At 35.9% G+C, this 27,706-nt stretch overlaps 1 protein-coding gene across 1 annotated transcript; it reads left to right on the top strand.

Annotated features, from left to right (window-relative positions):
• LOC136843013 (protein Star-like) lies at nt 1-27,338 on the top strand. The gene is made up of 7 exons (XM_067111001.1): nt 1-145; nt 19,935-20,058; nt 21,195-21,268; nt 21,730-21,885; nt 23,174-23,379; nt 26,463-26,601; nt 27,141-27,338. The coding sequence occupies exons 2-7, from the start codon at nt 19,959-19,961 to the stop codon at nt 27,330-27,332; spliced, it is 867 nt and encodes a 288-aa protein (XP_066967102.1). The 5' UTR covers nt 1-145; nt 19,935-19,958; the 3' UTR covers nt 27,333-27,338.
• The last annotated feature ends 368 nt before the right edge of the window (nt 27,339-27,706 follow it).

The following is a 27,706-nucleotide window of genomic DNA, read 5'->3' as shown; positions in this document are numbered from 1 at the left end:
GGCAACTCCGCCACAAAAATCGAGAACAGGTGCGAGGTACTGGGTGAAACCTATACAAAAAAAGTTGACAACGCAGTCACTTTGAAGAGAGGCTCGGCCAGGTTCACACAGCAGACAATTCCGCTCTTCGCTGCAGAAGTTTGAGGTAGGATCACGAACTTCTTGAGTTACGGGACTATAAGTCAATGACAATAACAACTTTATTCCTTGGGAAGAAGGATGCAAATATCCTTCTACATTTAGGATTGTTAGAATACTTGTCTGAAACAAAGATGTGTTGAGTAAATAAGATTGCTGATTTTCTGTAAGTCGTTCAAGAATTGAAAAAAAATGCCGTTGTAAGATTATGGAGAACCCTGTTCATTTTTTATTTCGTAAGAGTTTCTTTTCTTAAAACCTGTCAAAATCGCCTACTCTACCATTCTTGATAAGTAAATGGTAATGAGTAAAACAGAAAATTCGTGGAATATTTTAATGTACAACTTACCAAGGGTATCGAATCTGCGTAGGATATCTTCATCCTAGGTAACTGATCAACGTATATCTATCTATCTATATACATACATACATACATACACACACACACACACACACACATGTTAATATACATATATATATATATATATATATATATATATATATATATATATATATATATATAATATTAAAATATAGAATAAACTACGAAAGTAATTATTCAAAGTCCCGGTTTTCACTCACGTTCCGACGTCGACTTAGTGATATTCTCAAGCACGCGTTCCTTCGTGCTGTATTGATATATATATATATATATATATATATATATATATATATATATATATATATATATATATATATATATATATATAAATATTTATTGTATGCATAGTATGAATGTATATTTAATATTTATTCCCAGAGCATATTGAATTGTTCTTGTTAAACAGTATTCGTCGCTTATTATTTATATATTATATATATACATATATATAATTATATATATATATATATATATATATATATATATATATATATATATATATATATATATATATATATATACATACTGTATATTGGTGCAACCTGGATTTGTATTTCAAAAGTGAATTTGCGGCTTATCTTCTATATTTGGTCTGTCTGTCTCTTTCTCACGCACCCGCCTCCATTTGCATATACACTACACACATTTGCTCATGGAGGGGAGCGCTTGAGAAAGAGACAGACAGACCAAATATAGAAGATAAGCCGCAAATTCACATTTGAAATATACATCCAAATTGCACCACGTATAAAAATAAGTCGATGTCACCGAAAGCATTTGCATAAGCCGTAAAAATACCTGCTAATTGAGGCCTCCGATGTTTATGACGTCAGAGGCGAGCCATAATTCTCCCCACGGCCAGAAGAGGTTTGCTAAGAAGGACAGCACTCGAGAAACTTGAAAGCAGTGCGCGCGTCGTTAAGCTTCTTTACGAGGGACATTTTGCCATGTTTATGCGGATCCTTGCTATGTTTATGAGGAGCACACGGGCCATTTCTCCTGCACTCATGCTTCGAAACCCTGCAGGGAAGTCTATTGGCGAATACTCAATAAATGTCCAACAGTTTTTCGCTATGGCCTGTTCCATGTGAATTCGAATGGCCGATAATAAATTTACTTAGTTTTATTGTATGAAATAAAGTGATTTGTAGTCGGGTGTGACGATTCTTTAAGGATGCTTGACATAAGCGTGGACAATAAAGAAAACTGATCTCTTCTAACAGCGTGTGGAAAAATATCTATTTTAAAATAGATATTTTTCCACACGCTGTGCTTAAGAAAAATTTCTATTTTAAAATAGAAATTTTTCTTAAGCATATAAATATCTGATTGGGAGTGTAAATATAATATATAATATAAACATCTATAAACCAGTCCTTTGGAAAAGGGTTTAATAGAAGAAATTGGTCAGGATCATATCCACTTTTATATTTTACCTTAATGTAATTTGAACTTTAGCTTTACCCATTACTGTAGGGTAATAGACATTCAGTCTGTTTTGTGAGTGAATAACTTATATGCGATTACGAGTTTATATCAATGTATATATATATATATATATATATATATATATATATATATATATATATATATATATATACACACATACACACACACACATATATATATATATATATATATATATATATATATATATATATATATATATATATATATATATATATATATATATATATATATATATTTACAATTTCCTGGGTATATGGTATTTTTACAGGCCAGCAACGGAAACTTTATTTAATTGGCCTTGGAGTTCTGACTTGCGTAAAGGGAAATCGTAAAAAAAAAGAACAAGGGATGATTTTAGGAGCTGAAGGCTCTACTTTGTAAGGAAATGTTATGTAAGCACTTGGGATAAATTAAGAAATTATATTTACAAAAGAAAGCATTAGAAGGGAAAATGGGTAAGTAAATTGTTAAAGGTCTTGCAACGCCTGAAGATCCTTCTACTGGAGTCTTGACTAAGGGCAAGGCACAGTCCAAGATGAGTCCATTGCGGATAGGTTCCTCTGCAAGAGAGATTTGCACATTACACGCCTGTAAAGGAACAATATAACACAGAATATGACTCGAGTCTGCACTGAGGGTGTCAAGGACTCGAAGAATGAATGACCACTTTACACTTGAACACAGGACACTGGAAATGGCACTGGATAAACTGGCACAAGGACAGAGGTGAAATACTGGTACCCCCAATAACCTTCTAAAGGGCATACTGTCATGACTGAAAAGTCTTTACTTGCACTTTACCTTAGGGGAAGCAGTTCTCTGGCGAAGGATGACGAGGGACGATCACACGTATGGCGATGCACGCTCGAGGATGACTGTGGTCTGGAGTCGGACAAGGGGGAATGACGGTCTCTCAGCAAATGTATCACTCGCCCGCGTGTATGGCCAATGGCCTTCTACTCCCCTACGACTACAACTGCTACTGTACTCCTACTGCTACCGTGATCTCCTGTTCTTCCCTTTTAAGGCCTTGACTGTGTGTTGTGGCCGCGTGCAAACTTCTGCCGATAACTGGGGCCATGTGCAAACGATGTGTCATTTGCCAGGTGTTCAACCATCGGGTTACTTCTTCCCAGGTATCGTGCAAATGGAAAGACAATTCGGCAGCTTAATCTGCCTTTAGAAGGTTGTTTTAAGCAGCTTAGCTGGGCTAAGCTGCTTAAGGGAGCGGCACCCAGCCTCGTATCTTTGCCTTTTTAACCTGTGCCCTCTCAATGTCTGTTCCAGGTAAAGAAAAGGACAGATCGAAATGTGTTGATAACTTTGTTCTGATATCTAGGTCAACTAGGACCGGCCATGCAGCGTTCTACTCTCAATAAACAGAGGGCAAATTAGGTAGGGGGAGTCGCGCTGCACAGCGACTTCTTGTAAATTATAATAGCTCCCCATGGAAGATAACATACAAGCCTTTATTCGGGCTTGTATGTTGATATTCAAGAAGTCGGCACAACTGCTTTACTCTACTCTTCTCCCAATAAGAAATGGAAAAGCTTTACTTTACTTTATCCTCACACCAAAATGGAAAAAAGCTTCAGTTTATATACTTCCGACACATTAATATTGAACTACTTTAATATGGCACATTAATTTCTTCAAATCTATGGTATACGTTACTTTAAGCTTATGAGGACAAGATAATTTTGAGGCAGGTGACAAAATTTAAGCATTAATTTACATATATGTCCCTTAATTCTAAATAGACAAGGCATGCAGTTAGTTAGTATGCCTTGAAGAGGCGGTGTAAATGATAACAGCATTTATTTTATAAATGACATCCCCTTTACGAGATATTGTAATGACGATACATAATTCGCATTGGTAATTGCTTGGCTAATAGTTCTGAGCATCGCCAACTCGACAGTAGACAGCTGACAACTTACACTGGTGATTTTGACAGCTGTGGACGAACGAGAGTATTCGCAAGTTTTAATTCGCTAACTTTAAACCATGCTGATTTTATATGTCCACTACCCATAGCTCGGGCACAGGCTATAAATAGATACTCTCTCAATGTTATGATGGAATAAGCAGAAGAAGAAAAAAAATAACAAAAGGAAAAATGAACAGGATGATACAAATTAAAGCGTGACCGCCTACTAAAAGAAGGGACACGTCTCTCGGATTTTACGAAGGTGGCATTTAAAATCACAAGGGCAGGAGTTTATGACTCGCGATTCATTAAAAATAGAAAAATAAATAAATAAATAAAAGAGTAAATGATGTTGGCAGAAGAGCCAAGGGTAATAGAGTGAGGTATTTATTGTGTTATGTGGGAATTTATTGTACTTCGTCTATAAATTACGGCCCGGACTGTCTCTCAGCCCCTGGGCTGGAAAAGGGAACCCAAAGGGCGCGACTCCTTCAGGAAGAGCTGACATGCATGCCCTGTGCCAAGGTAGGGGCGCAAGGGTATGCCACTTCCCACTCTGTTATTCTCAATGGTTTATGCATTTTGAGGGGAATTGTATCCCGTATTTAATTGCCTCTTGTGGTGATAGTTTAAGAAAAGATTAATAGAGAATGATAAGGGATAGAAGTTCCAGAGGAACGGAAGAAGATAGTGGAGGCCCTTGACATCCTCTTCTGGATTAGAGGTGCCAAGACCTTCGAAAGATGAAATGGTTGCACAGGTGCCAGGAGAGCTCTAGAGCTCTTTGTAGACTACCTGGAAATTCCCACGTCCGTGGTAATTCTGCCACGAACCTCTCCTACTTGGACAGCCGTCCTTGGCCAAGATATCGGAGGGCCTGAGACCAGAGGCAGCATGGAGTACCACCTGGGCCAGCTGCTGCGACAGCTGACGCAGGAGTTTCCTTCGCTAGTTCTACCATGATCTGTTGTAGTTCTTGGAGTTCATCGGCCAAGTGAGATATGGCAGAATCCTGACTCGCGAGGGTATCTGCAGAGGGCGGCGAGAGAGCGGTAACGGTCGGTGGGGGCGTGGACGACTCGCAGATATCAATGACCAGCTCAGGCACTGGTTGCAAGGCCACACCTTTAGGTGAACTTCCACTGTGGTCGAGAGGAACCGTCTCTCTTACCGACGCTGGTAGTGGTGCCAGGCCGGGAGAAGAGAGGGGCCCCTGAGTTTGATCCCTTGAATGGAGATTGGGGGCGTGCTCTGGCGCTGGCACTAAGGCAGGGTCAGGCACTGTCAGTGGTTTCTTGTGCTTGTCGGTCAGGGCGGATGGAGCTTGGCACAGCTTGGTGCATGCAAGTGGCACTGGCAGGAAATTGGCATCTCCTGGAGAGAGATCTGATTGGGGCCCTGGCACTGGCACTAAGGCAGGGCCGGGCACTGGAATTGGATCAGGAATCGATTGAAGAGGCCACTGTACATTGTACTCAGGTGACACTGGTAGGAACTGCACGTCCTTATGGTAGCCAGGGGGCGCCAGTCTTGACTGGGAGACAGGTGGTGGAGGATTACCCGCGCCTGAGGAATGAGTTGGGGAATGTGTACCCCTGGATTGTCGTGATTTCTGTGGGGATTGAAAGTCCTGTCCTAGGTTGACGTCATAGCCTCCGGGAAGATAGCTTGCTACTGCAAGATTACAAATTTTTGAGTGATGAGGTCTCGTGACTCTCAATCGGACCGTAGGGAGTATCATTTTAAATTGATTTACTCCCTCGATCTTGACGAGTTTTCGTCTATTGACGATAGCTCCATAGGGAATTCTGTCCCTTCGTATGAGGGAGATCTACGCATCAGAGTCGTCGAATGCCTTGACTCAGCGCGCGCGGTAGCTGCCTCGGGGAGGGGCCACATATATGGGACCTTCGGCGGGAGGGCCCAATGACTTGGAATTCGTGACGGCCAAGGTGATGGCGGGGGTATTTGATTTATTATTGTTAGGGCATTTCGCCCATGAGGAAGAGTGGCCATTAAACCTTGCATGCTGTACAAAAGGTTTGGCTAAAATCTTTCTGCGCTGCCCCTGTGGAGGGTGCAGACGAGTTATTGGGTGGTTTTCTGGGAGAAAGAGGCACTGTTTTCTTGTTTCTGCACTGATCAGAGAAATGCCCCGTCTTCTTGCAATAATGGCAAGTTAAGGGCTTGCATGAGTTCCCATTCTTTTGGGAATTTGATCCTCCGAGGAGGGTCAGGGGATTTATATTCCACCCCATCGATCCTTTCTGAGGGTGGTGAGTCTCCCACATGTCTGCTATCTGGCAACACTCGGTGAGCGTTGCAGGGGCTTTTTCTACTGCATGAGTGGCCGGGGCAGGAGGGACATAGCGCAGGAAATGCTCAACTTTAAATTTCTTGAGTACCTCAGCGGCGCTGGTGGCTCCTTTGGACTCGAGCCACTTTGCTAACGCCCGCTCAGAATGGTACACCCAATCGGAGCAAGTCTGGCCTGCTTCTCTTGGCTGCGCTCTCCAACGAGGCGTTGGAGAGAGCTTGAGGGTAATCTCGTATGCCCTAGTAACTGCTTGGCATACGGCTTCCCAGTTTCCCCTATCCTCTGCCGAAAGGGCGTGGTAGGTAACGAGTGCCACCCCTCCCAGGAATTTAGTGAGAACAAGGGAGAGTTCCATGGGGGAGAGGGTGCAGCACTCCAGGACTCTTTCGGCCCTCTCAACCCATACTTCAGGTTCGGCTTCAGTCCATTTTGGCATGAACGAGTGAGCTTGGCTGAGGGCACTCATTCCCGCTGCAGGAGAGGGGGTTGGCGTTCTGTCGTTCTAACATCTGGAGGTCATGGGCAGGCTGCCGCTCTCGCTCCTCCGTTCTTTCTCCCTCTCTTCACGTTCTTTCTCTATCATCTCTCCTGCCGTTCTTTCTCCCCTCTTTTATCTTGGCCGATTCTTTCTTTCTCTCGCTCTTGCTGTTCTAGCTCCTCTCTTTTTTCTTGGGCGATTCTTTCTTTCTCTCTCTCATGCTGTTCTTGCTCCCTTTCGCCTTGGCATCATCCACTCTCTCTTGAACCTAGTCTCTCAGAGCTTGCCCTGATAGTCCCATGTCCTTTCCAGTGGATATATAGAATTTGAAGTCCTCATTTTGTTGGGCTCTGGCAGTAGCCATCTTGAAATAATGGTTATATGGACTGGACTCTCTAGCAAATCAAATATGTCTGAGAAGACTCAGGTTGTCTGAAAAGACTCAGTTGCAGGATTCTGAAACACCCAATTGTTCAGACTGAAGGAGAATGGATCTGTCTGCATAAGACAATTGATCAGTAAGTCTGAGGAGACTTTGTTAAAATTTAATATGTCTGAGTAAGACGTGGTTGTTCGTAGCAAACGAATTGTAACATGCATCTCGGAAGATGTAACTGGATTTTATGTCACGCTCGGACTTGGCTGGCTGTAGCGTGAAATTAAGGTATTGTTCTAACGAACTGGAATGATCAGTCCCGCAAGGGATTAGATGTCTGTGAAATACACTAATATAAGGTCTCAAAAGGACTTGATTTTGGTTTTCCTGTAGGAATTAGAGATTCTCGCCTCGTGCGACATAGAATTTTTAGTGGAGTCTCTTAAGACTTGGAATTTGGTTTTCCCATAGGAATTAGAAATTCTCACCTTGTGCGATGTAGAATTTTTAGTGGAGTCTCTTAAGACTTGGAATTTGGTTTGCCTGTAGGACTTGGAAATTACTAATGGGATAAAATCCCCCCAAAAAATTTTGTTGAGAGCGGCTCGAGTAGGGACAGTTCTAAAACAACAAACTAATTGGGAATGAATGAAAAAGAGGGTACAAGCGCAGGCAGGGAGCGGGGGTGAAGGTCGTCTGACGCTCACCGGAGTTATTTTTAGATTCTGTGTGAATGGACCCATCTATTTATAGACCATCTGGGACTCCAGGGAATTTCCCGGGATGAGAGGATAACAGTAAAAATGACCTCGTAATTTCCCTAGAAGCGGAGTTCAGATTTCGCTTTCCTAACACTTAATTCGAGTTTTAGCTAAACTGAGAGAGAGTATTCCAGCAATGCAAGCTGATCTTATCCCACGGGGGAGTTCGTCCGCGCCTAAATAATCTCGCTATTCCGAAATGAGAAGTAAAATTTGACACAGAGGAATTTCTTTCGCACTATTCCTCGAAGCAAAAATTAAGGCAAAGATTTTAACAAAGAGGAATTTTGCACTATTCCTCAAAGCAAAGAATGGTTAGCACTGGATATTTCCTCATTACCTATCCTGAAAGGCATGCATTAACCAATCTAATACGGCGGTTCTCTTCTCTCAGTGAATACATGCGTCCCTATGCCTAATTCCTAGGAACAGTCACGATTGAAAAAAATCTTGCTAAGATAAACACATTACTTACGTGGAACTCTCTTGGTCTGTGCTCTTGGTAACAGGTCTGGAATTTGTCTCGCATCCAGCTTAGCTTTGCTAATAGCTGATCTGGCGAGTTGCAAATGCAATGAATCAACAATAGCGGGAAAAATGCAAGATCTATGGGAAGTTCGCCATTTTTATGAATTTCCCTGAGTTTATGGTATCTTCACGGGCTGGCAACGGAAACTTTATTTAACTGGCCTTGGGGTTCTGACTTGCGTAAAGGGAAATCATAAATAAAAAGAACAAGGGATGATTTTAGGAGCTGAAGGCTCTACTTCTTAAGGAAATGTTACGTAAATGCTTAGGATAAATTAAGAAACTATATTTACAAAAGAAAGCATTAGAAGGGAAAATGGGTAAGTAAATTGTTAAAGGGCTTGCAGCGCCTGAAGATCCTTCTATTGGAGTCTTGACTATGGGCAAGGCACAGTCCAAGATGAGTCCACTATGGATAGGTCCCTCTGCAAGAGAGATTTACACATTACACGCCTGTAAAGGAACAATATAACACAGAATATGACTCGAGTCTGCACTGAGGGTGCCAAGGACTCGAGGAATGAATGACCACTTTACACTTAAACACAGGATACTGGAAATGGCACTGGATAAACTGGCACAAGGACAGAGGTGAAACACTGGCACCCCAATAACCTTCTAAAGGGCAAACTGTCATGACTGAAAAGTCTTTACTTGCACTTTACCTTAGGGGAAGCGGGTCTCTGGCGAAGGATGACGAGGGACGATCACATGTATGGCGATGCACGCTCGAGGATGACTGTGGTCTGGAGTCGGACGGGGGGAATGACGGTCTCTCAGCAAATGTATCACTCGCCCGCGTGTATGGCCAATGGCCTTATACTCCCCTATGACTACGATTGCTACCGTACTTCTACTGCTACCGTGATCTCCTGTTCTTCCCTTTTAAGGCCTTGACTGTGTGTCGTGGCCGCGTGCAAACTTCTGCCGATAACTGGGGCCGTGTGCAAACGATGTGTCATTTGCCAGGTGTTCAACCATCAGATTGCCTCTTCCCAGGTATCGTGTGAACGGAAAGACAATTCAGCAGCTTAATCTTCCATTAGAAGGTTGTTTCAAGCAGCTTAATTGGGTTAAGCTGCTTAAGGGAGCGGCACCCAGCCTCGTATCTTTGCCTTTTTAACCCGTGCCCTCTCAATGTCTGTTCCAGGTAAAGAAAGGGACAGATCGAAATGTGTTGATAACTTGGTTCTGATATTTAGGTCAACTAGGACCAGCCATGCAGCGTTCTACTCTCAATAAACAGAGGGGAAATTAGGTGGGGGCGAGGAGCACTGTGCATCGACTTCTTGTAAATTATAATAATAGGCATATATGGTTTATAAAGAATGTAAAGGAAAACAAAACAAAAACAAGGAAATTGTGTATGTGTGCTGTATGCACCTTCCTGACGGATGCGTCATCGTCAAGAACTGATGATACCTTCTCCCTTCTCAAGCCAAGAGAACGAGCTATTGCAGATCTTCTTACCAATTTCGTGGCGTTTCATCAAAGCCACCTCATTTTCCAGTTGTACTTATAGCATTGCACTTAATAGCATTGCACTAGGGACTTTCCTCGGACCCTGCAAATAACGTGTACGCAAGCACACGTTCGAATTCGCTACCAAGAACTAGTGCTGTCACTCCGCCAAATGTCGTGTACAATACAACGAAAATATTCTCTATATTTTTCAGCTTTTTAATATTTGTTCTGAAGTAATTTGGCACTTTCCTGTTGATTTTTGTATTTTTAAGGCTGATCATTGGATCTACGTATATATACAGTGTAAAATCATTAAAGCTTTCAAAGGATTTTATACTATAAATTACATTATTTTATGCTATCTTATATTTTATGACATTTGGTTTTATGTGATCTGATCCTTTTTTTTTTTGCCTTCTGTATTTTTATGACCTTTGAACGCTTTTTGCTAACCGACGGAAAGAAGTATGAACTAATGAAAGTCAGTTTTACTTTTTTCCAAATTATTTTTAACACGAAGCTGAAAAGAGCGTCCAAACATATCAGGATATAAAAAAATTCTAATGTAAATACACACATACATACACACACACACACACACACACACACACACATATATATATATATATATATATATATATATATATATATGAATATCAAAATACATAATTCTTTTGTATGAGAAAAGTGAACCTAACATGTAAATACGAGCAGCACAGAAGAGCATTAATACACCGTAAACCTGTTGTAGATAAGTGGAAATACACCAGATATAAAAACAACTTCAGAAAACACTCCTGAACTCGGACAGCCAAAGCCATTTCCCATGATCTTCAATCCTCCCGGAGGAGTAGGAGGAGGAGGTGGAGGACCCATCCTCCTGGAAAAGCAGGAGCGCTTTCCAGAAGAGGCGAAACTGACTTCAGTCAGAACAACTCACGTAGGAAGACCTCCAAGCCATAACGTTCATTCCATTTGGCATACTTTCCGCCACTGTCGGCTGTAATTGCAGAGAAGATTGCAACATCTGTGCAGCTGTGATGAGAATGTTGATACGGCTTTGCCTGTGCTGCGATTTTCCTCCACTGCCAAGAATGTTTCCTCTCAGTGAGTGCTTGGATAATCCGATTGGAGTATCTGGCGAAGGACTGCTCTGAAGATGATGGTTTGATAATGGATTTCAGTCCTTGCAGTCATATATTATGTACGCTTCATGTATATATATATATATATATATATATATATATATATATATATATATATATATATATATATATATATATATATATATATATATATATATATATATATATATATATATATATATATATATATATATATATATATATATATATATATATATATATATATATATATATAGACACATATATATGTGTGTGTGTGTGTGTATAACTGAATCACGAAGATATGGAACTTGATGAATGTATAAATAAAGGCAATATCCCTTCCTTATATATATACATATACATATATATATATATATATATATATATATATATATATATATATATATATATATATATATATATATATATATGTGTGTGTGTGTGTGTGTGTGTGTGTGTGTGTGTGTGTGTGTGTGTATAACTGAATCACGAAGATATGGACCTTGATGAATGTATAAATAAAGGCAATTTCCCTTCATAGTAATTGCCTTTATATATATATATATATATATATATATATATATATATATATATATATATATATATATATATATATATATATATATATATATATATATATATATATATATATATATATATATATATATATATATATATATATATATATATATATATATTTTCTTATGTGGGTCCTACAGCTGATGAGTTAATTATTATTTACTGTAATTTATGTAGCCCTGATCTACCTAAGACCCACGTAATCCTGTCAGTTAAAGCTAAAAGTTACCCCGAGAGACAGGCAATTACCTAATTAGATTAGGTCACCATTTGGAACTATGTATTAAATAATTTGATTATTTCTGGAACAAATGAGTTACATGAAACCCATTTATTACCCACCAAGTCCCAACAAAAGAAAGAATGCATGGTTACGGAGTGATCAAGCACCTGGTTGTTACACAAATAGGTCAACAAATCTGTTGTACAAATGATAATACCAAAAGTTACATCACATCGACCAGATACTTGGAACCTCATAACAAAGCTTCGGCTGAATCTCTAAAGGTATAATGATCCCATAAACTTACGTATCACTGGAAAAAATTAATGTAACTTTATCAAGTTATGGATGAGGTAACAATTACTAAGTTATATCCAGATTAATTGAATATGAGTTTCACTTCAACCAGCACTGTAGATGTCACTCTGGTTCTATTTTACATAGATAAGTCTTAGGTGAACAAACAGGAATGTCACTTACCTTATACACACTCATTAATGACTGTAAGTACTGGTAATCAAAATGAAACGCTATGTTTTAAAAACTTTAAACAAACAGGTTTATTTCTAAGTTCAAAAGTTGTATGTAAAGTTTACAATCTCAAAAGATTTGCCATTAATGGACAACGGTGTAAGACTTAAGTATCTCTTAATCAAGTTTAATTCACAAAACTTTGCTTTATCAAGAAAACAATCTGATTATGTAAGAATCAAACTATTAACTATCACTTAAGTGCCAAATATTTACCTGATTCAAGAATTATAAACAGTCACCAAAATATTAATGATTGAAATCCACATAACATTCTCCAAAAATCTCTATGACAGGTAGGCACTAACAAAATGCTAAGAAATTACCAGCAAAACACGGCAACAATAAAATCACAATAATATGATAGCACAGACATATAAGAATGCGATACACAAAAATGAAAACACCACAATCACCAATAATGTATTTAAAAACTACATCAATCTTTTATATAACTTTTCTTATAAAAAGAAAAGTCAGACTCACTTCTTTTTAAGACCCATTCAAACACAACAATTCTCTTTTACCAAGAATATCAACAAAACTCAATATTCACCACATTATCCTTTAGTAAACATTACACCAATATACTGTATATCTCCTCTTCAACACTTGTACAAAATATTAATTCCTGAACCCTGCTACACAATTACCACACTCCTGGGGTGAGTTTAACAGAGCTTTTACAGACACGTCTGTTATTTCCATTATAATATATCGGGACTATCGAGAGAGAGAGAGAGAGGGAGGGATAGGTCTGGTTCTGCCTCTAATGACCCTTGCCAGTAGACTGATCTGTCTCTAAGAAGACACTGGATTTTAAGTTTCGTAGGCTGAGAATACACATAGGGTGTTCACAGAGAATACACATGTATGAATACACCTACACACACATATACAAGTATACTTGTACACACGATCGGTTCGAAGCGAAACGTTATCGCTATGATTGACACTTCCTGGCCAGAGTTCACAAAACCTTTTGTCAGCCTGGGCAGCTGGGCAAACACATTAGATACGAAATAACAGCACTTATTTGCTATTTCTCTATTTCTCTTTCTTAAATTACGAATAGAATAGGCATAGGCAGAGTTAATATAGACGGAATAAGCACACAGTGATAAATTAACTCGCCACCTGAACAAACAAGGAGGTTAACCTCCATTCTTTCTCTCGGTAGACAGGATGTAGGGACCAGATAAGCTTTTCATAATACAATTTCAAAAGATTAAACAAAGGGGAAAAATTATCCCTCAGAATCATAAGTTTACTTAACACACAACATATCTGTAAGAAAAGACATTTTAAAATCACGTCTTCACAACAAATGACGAATCTTGCAAGCAAAAAATAAAAAATTTTCACAAAGACATTACAAACAATTACAAAATGATTATAAATATTATATCACCTTAATAATAATATATATATATATATATATATATATATATATATATATATATATATATATATATATATATCAAAGGCATATTCAGGTATCCTTGGAAGGTAGTGATCAGTTGTTGTTTTCATATCTCCTTTCCTTCCTTCCTTCCTTCAGCTGAATAGTTAATTATTATTTACTGTAATTTATGCAGCCCTGCTCTACCTAAGACACACATAATCCTGTCAATTAAAGCTAAAAGTTACCCCAAGAGACAGACAATTACTTAATTAGATTAGGTCGCCAGCCGGAACTATGTATTGAATAATCTGATTATTTCTGGAACAAATGAATTACATGAAACCCGTTTATTACCCACCTAGTTCCAACAAAAGAAAGAATGCATGGTTACAGTGAGGGAATTTACTTGAGCCAATTGGTCAGCTTCGGGCACAATGATATTTCCCCTACTTCACTTATCACGCAATGGGCCAGGGCTCTTATCTGTATGATGGACATCATCCGCTCACTCAAAACACCTGGGTAAACAGGAAAAAATATTTTGTGACCAAACTGGCTCGGCTGTCAGATTGTCAACTTCATCTCTCTCACTTCCTCATTCTTTTCTACTCAGATTATGGAAACATAATAGGCATAGACAAAGTTGATAACCATGGAACAGACACCCATGATAAACATATAATAAAGCATTCTGGCCGAGGCCTGTCAACTCATCAAGATAAGCAAAGTGGCCCTTCCAATACGCCTTCCCAGTTGGGTCAACACAGGAAACGGTTAAGTGATAAGAATCCTAACCTTTCTCTCTACTTGGCATGTTACGAATTCGATTTCATAACACTCAGTATTCATTTTAATATACTGCACAATATATTAAACAAATGAAAAAAAATATCAAAACATATTTCAGAATCACATGATACACAATTTATCTGTAAGAAAAAAATATTTTAAGATCATATTATCATATCACACAACAAATGACAAATCTGCAAGCAAAACATAAAAATTTTCACAAAGACACATATCATATTTGTAGAATGGTTTTATATATTATAACACATTATAATATATACATATATATATATATATATATATATATATATATATATATATATATATATATATATATATATATATATATATATATACATATGTTATAGGCCCAATTTTCAAGGCCTATATTTTATTTAAGTCTTTGTTTTAAGAATAGAGGTTGGTATCTCCTTTTCCCGAGATATGTATGGCAGCAAGAGCCGACTTGCTGTGTCAGCTGATCTTTCATCTTCACATCATAAGTTATTCATTTCCCTAACTAAATTCTAAGGTCTACTGGAATGAGATACTAGGTTACAAAACTAAAAACTTTATTGGCAAAAAAATCACGAAAATAACTTCAAATAAGCTACGAAAGAATGAAATCGAATGATTCAACATAACTTTGATAATCTTCTGATTAAGGTCCAAAACATAGACACCCAATTATTTAAGGAAATACAGAAATATCCCATCTGTCATCCAAATCATAAAAGTCACTCAATACATTATAAAGGTCATTTCATATATGATACAATGTCACGCCACTCCCTTCCTTGAAGAGGGACGTGGAGAAAAAAGAAGGAATACCTGTAAGAGATAAGCATTATATTAAAAACCAGAAAATGTAAAAAGAAAAAAAATGCAGAAACACAAGATTTCACTGCAACAGGGATAAAGTCTTTCTTCCAGAGTCTGTGTGTTTCCCTGTGGCACAGTTCACATGTTAATTATACCCAGAACGGATCATATTGCCCACTCATTCTATGAAACACTCCCATTATATGGGTTTTCCAACGCACATATGGACACACTCTCGTGACATCGCTCGAATTCAAGGTACGATAAGGCGTCATGAGGTACTTGGTCAAACACATACCTACACACTCGACCAGAGGAACAAAACGGAGTGATATTCTCTTCAAATCCGGATCTATAACCGGATCACCTTCTAAAATGTTCTAAGCTGAAATTGCATTTCCAATCCACGTGTTTTGCTAGCAAGAGTTTTCTGCGAACATTGACTTCTTGTGGTATGCGAACAACACTCAAGCATTCTATTACATGCTGTGTTCAGTCATATGGTTTCTTGAAAGGCTGATACATTCTTTTCAAAGGTCACCTTCGTGTGACCAGTTACACACACATATACATATATATATATATATATATATATATATATATATATATATATATATATATATATATATATATATATATATATATATATATATATATATATATATAAGTTCCACCTGGGACAGTAAATAATCTTCCATGTGATAAGTTACTATATTTCGGAAGCACAGAACAAATGCTTCTATTGACATATCCAGCGAACGTTAGGGAAATATAGTCAACAAACTCTTATGGGAAGATCAGGCACTGCTGAAAACAAAGCTTCATTGGGAGGATTAACCTAGCACAAAAATTGCCTGTTTTGTTTTGCGATTAGACATTTTCAATTACAACTTGAAAAATTCTTCGTTTTTTATTTTCTTAGGTAAAGTACTGTATATGCAAAAAAAAATATTAGTGAAATAGAAAAGGATGGCATAGGTTGAAGGTAAGTTTTAATTTAGAAATTCATTTGATTCTAAGAAGTTGAAGTATATATACATATATATATATATATATATATATATATGTGTGTGTGTGTGTGTGTGTGTGTGTGTGTGTGTGTGTGTGTGTGTATATATATGTATATATATATATATATATATATATATATATATATATATATATATATATATATATATATATATATATTTATATATATATATATATATATATATGTGTGTGTGTGTGTGTGTGTGTGTGTGTGTGTGTGTGTTTTTGTGTGTGTGTGCACATGCGTGATATTTCAGGGCATAATTAGAGAAAACATTTTTTCAAAGATTGGAGAAACAAAGACAGTAATATACTTATAAAAGAAAAGCAGAAGACGCTCACCTTACAATGCAAACGACAGAACCACACTAACAGTAAAAGAAAAATATATACAGAAAAACAAAACAAAAAGATAACTTTTTACCAATTGCACGAATACAGGAAAGGGAGAGGCCGATGACCCCTTTTTAGGAAATCTATATGGAATTATAAGAAAATGTTCTGTTGGATTAGTAAACAACTTAAAATGTTTAGAAAAAATTAAGATCGTAAGAGTAACTACTGTTGATAATAAGTAACATGGGAACTTCCAAAACGCTTACTTACAATGTCTATAAACTATTACTAAGAGGAATCCATTGAACACTGCATCAAAATTAGTGTCACCCACGGTAAGAAAAAAAAAAGAGGAAATGTGTCGACGCCAGCCACTCGCGTCACTCAGGGAATGAACAAAAATCAGTTCAGCAGACTTGTCAGACTGATTGTTTGGTCTACGAACATAAATTAATGTCGAAGATCGATAAACATAAGGACAGCTGCAACACTACGTCAAAGAATCCCTCAGCCTTTTCTCGTAGTCACTGGCTGTCTGTAAGGATAGGCCTATTCGTATTTCTTTATCGGTCTTTATCTACTTATTATATAAAACTCTTCATTTACTTTTTTTATTTTTCTTCCTCTGTTTAACGTAAGGATGACTTATATGCTGAGTCTTTCGTCGATATTGATGACCTTTCACCCTTCTTACTTGTTAATGATTGCCCGTTGTGTATAATAATAATAATAATAATAATAATAATAATAATAATAATAATAATAATAATAATAATAATAATAATAATAATAATAATAATAATAATGATAATAATAATAATAATAGTAATAATAATGATAAATTCCTGAAAACAGGAATACCAAACGGATGTTTCAGCTCCTTAAGTGCATACAAGAGAAAGCAGGTGGGTTTACAGAAACCATGATTAGCTTAAGCAAATCTGAAAAAAGCGAGGTTTCTACGTTGCCGGTTTCAATACAGCTAAAACGCAGGTAATTCTACAGAAGAGGTCCGCACTGATTTATCGTTTATTAATAAAAATTTAGATTGAACAATATGGAAAAGGGAGTATACAATGGAGTGTAAATGCAGTGAGATAATTTTGGAAATTTGCCGAGGTAATTTGAGAAACTTTCCGTCTTTTGTTTATGTTTTTACGTTCTTGATTCCAAGAATGGCTGCTACTAAACACGGCACCCGGCTGAGCTTTTCTGTAGAATTACCAAAAGGCATACATCCTATACTTATAAATGTCACAGACCGAATATTCGTCCTACTCAGACACGTGTAAGTGTATCAAAGTTACCCTATAAATTTTAGTTTTCTTTGAACGTCCTAAGGAAAACGACTAAAATTTTATGGGGGTCTTGTTTAGTTGTTCAAACTCTTATAATTTTAGTTTTCTGTATAATAAAACTATTGTGCCCTCTTTGTCTGTCCGTCCGCGCTTTATTGTGTCCGCATTTTTCTGTCTGCCCTCAGGTCTTAAAAACTACGGTAATTCTATATGTTAGCTCCGGGCCTGTTTTTACGTTTTCAATTGGTTTTTTCTACACTTTTAGGGATTCTGATACTGGTGGTGCTTCTGTTTGTTGTCGGCCAAATGGAATGTCCCTTCGCCGTGTTTAGTACTGGCCCGGGGTGTGGGTGCTGGGTACCCATACGTTAACAAGTTATTGCACTTGCCGGACGGGATATGAACCGTTCGAAACAGACGTACCCGTGCTCTGTCTTGTGAAGATCTCGTATGGAAACCCCTTGTTGGATGGACTTCAGGGGTTAATTACAGGTTAATTACACTTGAGCGCCAAAAATTAAAGATAAATTCATAATTAGCAACCAAAAAACTCTAGAAAAAGTTAAATTAGAAGGCAGTCGTCGACGCGGAGCTACTATATAGTTCTACCACAACCACTGAGGCTAGAGGGCTGCAAATTGATATGTTGATCATTCACCATCCAATCACCAAACATACCAAATTGCAACTCTCTCGCCTCAGCAGTTTGTATTTTATTTAAGGTTAAAGCTATCCATAATCGTGCTTCTGATAACGTTATTGGATAGGCCACCACCAGAACGTGTTTGAATTTTCATGGACCGCGGCTCAAACATCATTATACTGAGACCACCGAAAGATAGATTTGTTATCGGTTGTACAGAAAACTCATTGTGCCGAAGAAACTTAGGCGCCTTTTTTACTTGTTTATTGTTATTATCAATATTGAAACCCAAACATTTTCACCTGAAAAAAGCTAAAGTACCATTAATTTGTAAACACTTTCACTTTACAGCTATCAAATTTGAAAACGTGACAGACTGAATGGCAAGACCAGAAATTAAATATAAAATTTATATAAAGAAATACTATTGTAACGACGTCGTCCTGTGGTTAGGTTGCTTACCTCGCCACCGTGAAGACTCGGAGTCGATTCACGAGCAAGACACCACACGTTAGGCTATGAATTATGAATTATATACTTGGTAGTTAGAAGACTGCGCTGGGTCGAAACCCATTTTTGGAACGAATGATTTTTTTTTTTTTTCAGGATCGGAAGCGGAAGGCTAAAACTAGTATATAAATAATTTGCATATTAATTCTAACTATTATCGTCATATAGTATATCGGATAAGTAAGTGAAATAGAGAGATATCCGAATGGGAATATGTGACCTGTTCGAAGTAGTAAATAGCCTCTCAAATATATAAAGAAACAACAAAATCCTTGCTAGCAGAAACGGGTAGTGTTATTAATGTTCATGCACTAATAGGGTCACTGGTATTAAATTATTGAATATTTAATTTCCCCGACCGAAGCCAGACCCAGCCCAAAGGAAATTACCTCAGACAAAATCATATTTCGCAATTGCTTTGACGATAAGAATCAATTATGAAAATTACGGGCAATCTCGAGATTATTGCCCTTACAGGTTGTGGAATGTAGGTCTGGCAACAAAAAGATACAATCATGATTATCGATTCAGAGGAGAGAGAGAGAGAGAGAGAGAGAGAGAGAGAGAGAGAGAGAGAGAGAGAGAGAGAGAGAGAGAGAGAGAAAGACTATAATGTTTGTTACTTAGTGAAGAGAAAACACGTAGAAGTAAACACTAGGGGCATATTAAGTGTCTCAATGAGGAAGGCTCTGTGGGCATAGCTGCAACAGTTTGAGTAGTGAGCCTTTACATTTCATCAATTAATAATCATCAGTATCAATCACTACTCATCGCTTTATTTTTCCTCTACACCAGCAAAGTGCGGCTAACCAAGTGAAAATGTGGCCAATTACATTTCGAGACAAAATGATGTTCGTGGCGATATTGGTTATGGCGTCGGCTCTCTCTTACCTGGCGGGAGAAGGCGCATTTAGGGGAGGTGAGTTTTTCATTAGAATTATACCAAACATTTGCTATATTTATAATAGAATATTTGCCTATAATTCAGATCTATGCTTAAATGAAATAGAATTTTCCTTGTATTGTGTTCAAAAAGGATTATTTGTGCATAACTCAGATCTCAGATCTATACCAAAACAAAATTGAATATTTCCTGTTTTGTGTTCAGAAAAGGTTAAGGAACATCATTGATTAAAGACTGATCCGTGAAAGAAATTAAGTGAAAATCTTTAATTATATTATCGAAAGCTTAGTCTTTGACATTCAACTAGGGACTATATTGTGATAACCATAAATGGGATTTAGAAAGCTTAGTTCCTTCCTTTCATTATTTTTTAGCGTTATCGCAATTACAAATACTATAACTGTCAAAAACTACAAAACGAAATAAATTAAGATAATTTACACAATTTTGTTAAAATTTTACTTTTAGGTGTACAGTTATCCTTTCCGTTATTGCAAATATAAGTAACCAAAATTGTTAAAAACTACAAAACAGAAGATTGAGGTAATTGCACAATTTTGTTTGGATTTTCCTTGTAGGTGTACAATGTCTTGTTGCTTAGTCCGGAAGGCAGGAATGTTTGAGGTCAGTGTAATAACAAATAATATGTGAAAATTCATTTATTTTGAATGATAGCATTTTCCGGATATACTGATATACATCATTAATCGTAAGGCCACAGAAGTTTCAGGAGGGTTGCAGAATGTTTATAAGAATTATAATTCTTATAATTTTTTGTCAATAACCAATCATCCGGTAGGGGGATAGTGCCGTCAGTGCACGTTCCGTGGTGCACTGTAGGCATTACTAAAGGTTGTATGAAGCTTCCATTCGGTCGCTGGCTGTACCCACTTTTTAGCCTTTTACTTTACCTCCATTCCCACTTCCTTTCTTCCATCTTGCTGTCCAACCACTCCAACTCCTTCATTTCACGTCGCATCCACTGAATGGCCAAAGTGCCCCAGCGCTCCGCTTAATAGCCAAGTGTTCATAAATCAGATCAACAACCGATAAAAGTTAGTTTTGAAATTGAATGTTAACTTTCTCTAATTCGCCGTTGCCCATCTTTATTACATCTTCTAAGTAATGTTTTCGTGTCCTTCCTATAACAGACTGGAATAGTCAAGTTAAAGATCTAGCGCCCGCCAACGCAACACCGAGATCGCCCACTCCATATGATTTCAAGGTAACTATTTATACGTGTTTCCTAAATTCACTGATGTTATGTTTATTTCCTACACACCGGTTCCATGATGGCTCCTGTCATTAAGTGCACGTCTCTCTTAGGGTACGTCCATGCTACAGTAAGACATGTCGTCAACACACGTCGGTAACTTATTGCACACACACAAGCAGGTTGAATACAAGTTAACGACTTTTCCAACATATGGCTGTTCACTTTTTGTCAACCTGTTTGTGATAAGCATGCAATAAGAAGCCCTTACGAGTAGTGCTGACGCACCCCTAGCTATGTAGAGACTACTAGTCCACTTTTACATCCTAAATAGCATATGGCAGAACTGAAACAATATGATAATTTTTGCCATTTTTTTTTTTTTTAATTTCGGAAAATGAAAACCTCTTCAGAACGAAAGAATATTGTCATTTCATTACATCAATGGATTTTTTTTAAAATTCTTATTACAGGGAGCAGACCAGGAGGACCCCAAGCTGATCGAATACATCCGACGTCAGTTGTTGGTCCCACCATCTGTTCATCCTTACAAGCTGGCAAACCCTAAAGGGGTTCACTTTTCTCAGTTCAGCCAGTCAAAGATCGCAAACGAAATGCTCAAAGGAATGGTAGTTATAAATGAATTTTCTTTGGCTGCCCAATTTCGATTTTTTTTATGGGAACTACTCCATGAATGTGATGTGATGTTTGCCTTCGTCTTATGAGAGCTTGGAAGTAGTTTAATCCCTCTTCCTTTTGGATATAGTCTTTTATCATCGTGCTTTCATACCCATTTCCAGTGTCTAAATGCACTTCAGGGCATTTGACATTCAACCAAATTGGTAGAACTGCTGTAGTCTCAAGATGTACAAAGAAGGAGGGTTAAAATGTAAGGGTTCTGAAGGACACTGGTTTACTAGTACCTTGGTGTATTTCAGTTTGGTCTTTTATAGTCAAGGTCAAGACAAAAGAGTGAAAATATTGTATATCAGTATTGCCTTTTCAATTGTGCAATGGTTAAAATGGAAAAGTGTTATTATATTAAGGGGAGGAAAATATTTGAAATGGGCAGAAAGTGGAATGTCCAATGATTTTAAGAACATGTTTCCAGTCAACATTATTATGACATAATGTTGAAAAACCTATATTGGAGTCTACTGACTTTTAATTAGGCTTAATGTTTAATCGTCTTAAATGTCACCGAATGGCCAGACATGGTAGCTTAATGCATGTATAACATTTTTGTTTTTGGATTTAAGTGATATACTGATTCTAGAATAAAACTTTTATTTTCAGATAAAATACTCACTATATCCATGAACAGTAGCCTACATGAGCAACAGTGATCTTAGGATATTGCTTTGGCAGATGTCTAATTTTCCAGTTTTAACAGAGACACATTATTTTTCTTTTGTCTAATCTACATTATTTCTGATATGCTTACCTCTGCAGATGACTTATAAATGCATTCTTATAACCACCACATTCTAATAAATACCAGTATATATATATATATATATATATATATATATATATATATATATATATATATATATATATATATATATATATATATATATATATATATGTATACATACATATATAAAAATGTATATACATATATATATATAATATATATATATATATATATATATATATATATATATATATATATATATATATATATATATATATATATATTATATATATATGTATGGAATTTACAAGGAAAGTATTTTTCTCTAGTTAAGATGACTTATCAATCCCCACAAATGGCAATTGTGTTTTTCTACAAGTCATGGAAGTTTAAAAAGAGGCACTTAGGGCGTTATAGTAGGATGGCTAGCATTAGATATCTTGCAATGAAATATGATCCATTAGATAGATAAGGTTTAATGGTTCATGTTCTTGATTCAGAAAGACGGGTTCTTTGTTGAAGTTGGCGCAGCCGATGGAGAGAGCCTAAGCAACTCCATCTTCTTCGAGAGGGAACTGGGATGGAGTGGACTGCTGGTCGAAGCAACACCTGCGAATTTCGTGGCATTGCAGACAAAAAATAGGAAGGCCTATTCCATCTATGCTGCTCTGGCTGTGACTACTTTTGCTTCTGAAGTGACATTCGCGTAAGTATATTTAATCCATGGAGAAGCTCTTTCCTCAGAACTCAGATGTTTCCAAGCAATTCATTGGCCGACATTTGCTTGGGGAGGCTTCAAAATAATACTTCTTGCTTTTGTTTCTTATGGGACGAGATATAAAGTAGTATTTGCTTACATGCAATGATTTCCTTTCACAAATTGTTTGCCCAAAATACAAAGTAACTAAAATTTTTTGTATCAATATCCTTTTAGCTATTCTCAAGAATAAAAATCCCTATTCATGCACTTCATGATTGAATATCTTTTGTCTAATTATTCTTTATTCTTATCATATTAAGTGTTGAAGCGTTGTAAACGTTCTCATCATTATATATGAAACATTCCGACTTTATAATTGCCACTTTCAGATCTGAAGGAACAGAAGTGTACACGAATATTTATTAAATTACTTCAGTAAAAAAACTTAGCAGTTCGCGCCATTTTAATAGGTACGAAGAATTAATGGCATTCAATTACGAATAATTCTTGAATTTAAAGGTATAAATAAATTTAACTGATGTGTACCTATGTATATATATATATATATATATATATATATATATATATATATATATATATATATATATATATATATATATATATATATATATATATATATATATATATATATATATATATATATATATATATATATATATATATATATATATATATATATATATATATATATATATATATATATATATATATATATATATATATATATATATGGAGTTTTATAATATAATTATAATTACGGATACTTGATAATGTGTGTTTGAGTGGCATATCCAGTTTATATGCTTTTAGTAATTCACTAATGCACAGAACAATGCTGATGTTAACAATTAATAATTGCTCTTCTTGTATAATATATAATTTATAGTATGCAACACGTATGCTGATGGACAATTAAGAATTGTTTCTTGTATATTTATTTTCGTTTCGTAACATTATAATTACATCTTCAAGGGCTCTAAAATGGATAAAAAAACAACACATAACATAAAACTCAAACTGAAAATTTTTTTCACACTTAAAATTATACATTTAAAACAAGATATATTAAAATACACAAACTATTGGACGAACCTTCCACCAGAGTAAAAGAAACATAAATGGAAGGAAACTAACAAATAAAAAAAAAGAGGAAAAGACACCTTAAGACAAGAAAAGGGGAGTGGCTGTTGACTGCGTGTTTAATGGGGGAACCAGTTGTTTGATCAATAAGGACTCTAAAATGGGTAATTCCTGAGTGCTGGGTGTTTGTCCGATGATTTTAAAATCTTTGTTTTCAGTGTATGTTTTGCAACTTTTAGTATGCGTTCTTATATTGGAATGCTCCGGGTTCGTGAGTCTGCTGCCTGTCTGGAAACTAACCCTTCTATGACAATCGATGCGCACCTTCAGCAGCCTCCATGTGGATCCCACATAAATCCCCGAGTTACACCTGGGCCAAGTATATTTATATACCACACGATTTTAATTTTAAGTGTAAAAAAAAATTTTCAGTTTGAGTTTTATGTTAACTATGTGTTGTTTTTTTTATCCATTTTAGAGCCCTTGAAGATGTAATAATACTGTGAGAATTACGAAACGTCGGGAAATAAATATGTACAAGAAGAGCAATTCTTAATTGTCCATCAGCTTACGTGTTGTGTGTGTGTGTATATATATATATATATATATATATATATATATATATATATATATATATATATATATATATATATATATATATATATATATATATAAAATGTATGTATAACTGAATCACGAAAATATGGAACGTGATGAATGTGTATAAATAAACATAAAATCCACGAAGGAAAGGGAAACACTGGAGTGTGCTGCGGGCCTTTCGACTCTGTCGTCCTTTACTTAAGTAAAGGACTACAGAGTCGAAAAGTGTTTCCTTTCCCGTGATTTTTTCTATATATATGTAAATATTAGTATGTATATATATATATATATATATTATATATATATATATACATGTATATATATATATATATATATATATATATATATATATATATATATATATATATATATATATATATACATATATATATATATATGTATATATATATATAACAATACATATATATATATATATATATATATATATATATATATATATATATATATATATATATATATATATATATATATATATTTATGTATGTATGTATTGTTATCTTTTATGAATTAATGGACGCTGTCAATCTATTTGTACATGCAAGAATGCTGGGTGATTGCGACTTAGGAAATGTTGTCTTTCGGTAGTGTGCAATGCCATTATTGTCTTGTTAAAGACATTCCAAAGTTATTATACATTATACATGCTGAATTTGTAAGTCTTTTTCTCTCACTAACTTTGCCATGGCGTATACATGCTGCATACATGTAAGCACTTAATGAATCTAGAGAAGAAATATAATTTTACAATAATGTACAGTGCCACTGTTATTTATACTTGAAAGTATTTTCAGTCTCTCTCTCTCTCTCTCTCTCTCTCTCACACACACACACACATACGCACAGACACACACGCACCCACACACACACACACACACATTGTCCTTTTTTATTTGTACTATATTCAGCTTTTTACTGGTAATTTTACGTACGTCTTACTTCCAGTCTTTTGTTTTTTTTTCATTGTGTCGTGATGGTAGCCTATTGAAATGTTACAACATCCTGCACCGTTCATTCTGAAACACTCTTGCATTGTACTCACCTGAAACTATGCGTATATCAATACGATAAAAAGTCATCGTTTAATTATAGTTTGGTAAATAAGTCATATTCACATCTACAATTAAAATGTTAAGTACATATATTTTACTTAATATTTCATTTGTACATATATTTCAGAGTGCTGACCTTACGGTCTGTGTATTTTTAACGTAATGTTGCCTTACCGAACGTAAAAAGAAAAATAAATCAAATGAATATCTACCATAATCATAAACAACAGCATTCCATTCAGTTTAAAGGAACAACACTATTTTATACACACTTCGTTATCCTGTCTCCTAAATTACCGAATGCCCATTTTTCAGTGCTAGTGGGGCCTTTGGCGGCAAGTTGGCCAACCAGGGTATCAAGGTGAAAGGACTCCCCTTTTTCTCTATTCTTCGAGCCTTGGACGTCAAAATAGTAGATTTCTTGTCTTTGGACATCGAGTCTTTTGAAGTCAAGGTGGGTTTCTATAATTCACGGAAATAAAATATCTACATCAAACCTATGCTGTTAGTTACCAGTAATGAGTCTAGAAGCATTTGCCAAAATGATCCTAAAAAGGGTTAAAGCATGATGATGGTTATTTATTTTTTTATGCCTTTTTACAAGTAAATGATAAAGCAGACACACATATTTTGGAACCATGAGATCTTAACCACCAACTGTTTCGAAAATTCAGTTTTCTCTCAGGTAATCTTTGCCGGGTGAGTTTAATAAACCAGATGCTATTGTGAGAATACAAATCAGCCATAAACTGGATGTTTCTTTGGTCTAGTTTTCTTGAGTTATTTTCAAACTTATTGTAATTTCAGTTAAAAAGAGAAAATACAGGGTGAGTCAGAATTACTTTGTGATAGTGTAGCAATTAAATAATGGCCAGAATTTTACTTTTATGATTTACGTTACATCAACTTGAAAAATCTCAATTGTAGAGAAAACGATGTCACCCATACCAGTTTATTTAAAGAAGAAAAATTTCGTTACTGTCTTCTTTCCAGGTGCTGAAGACAATTCCATGGGATAAGATAAAGTTTAGGCTCATGTGTATCGAAGTAAATCACATCCCAGAGGGCAAGGAATTCCTGACGAAATTCCTACAGGAAAAGGGATATAAATTCCTAGGTTTCGGTACCATCGATGCCTGGTATGCACTTCCAGAGCTCCTAAACACAAGTGTTAAACCCTGGTAATTTAACTTATCATTGATTATATTTATTAGAAATTTTTTCATTAATATTTTATTTCATCTTTTTTTGTCTTGTGTGTATTTTTGTCACTCTTGTTTGAAGGATTTCGTTATATATTCAAGGTGCAATGAAACATTCTTTGAAAAAAGTATTCTTCGAAATAAAAATTTTTTTTTACAGTAAAAGAGTTTCTTTTCCATCGCTCTATTCTCGTCTGAAAATCTGAAGAAATCGGAACTTTAAAGGAAGGTTACAGAGATAAAAAAAAAAAAAAACTAGAATTGTTCAGAAATCGATCATTTGATATACATTATCTAACCAAAATTAGTATAATGGAGATGTACTGTATATACAAAAGACACACACATACACACACA

The sequence above is a fragment of the Macrobrachium rosenbergii genome, chromosome 10 (assembly GCF_040412425.1).
Source record: "Macrobrachium rosenbergii isolate ZJJX-2024 chromosome 10, ASM4041242v1, whole genome shotgun sequence".
Taxonomy (NCBI): Eukaryota; Metazoa; Arthropoda; class Malacostraca; order Decapoda; family Palaemonidae; genus Macrobrachium; species Macrobrachium rosenbergii.
The sequence above is the reverse complement of the archived record's forward strand: the minus strand, read 5'-3'. Positions and strand labels throughout refer to the sequence as shown.

Excerpts from the sequence above, each read along its gene's own strand:
- LOC136843013 (XM_067111001.1), top strand. The coding sequence starts at position 19,959 with ATGTGGCCAATTACATTTCGAGACAAAATGATGTTCGTGGCGATATTG. Across the intron at positions 20,059-21,194 it reads AGAAGGCGCATTTAGGGGAG|ACTGGAATAGTCAAGTTAAA; the intron begins GTGAGTTTTTCA and ends TTCCTATAACAG. Across the intron at positions 23,380-26,462 it reads GCTTCTGAAGTGACATTCGC|TGCTAGTGGGGCCTTTGGCG; the intron begins GTAAGTATATTT and ends CCCATTTTTCAG.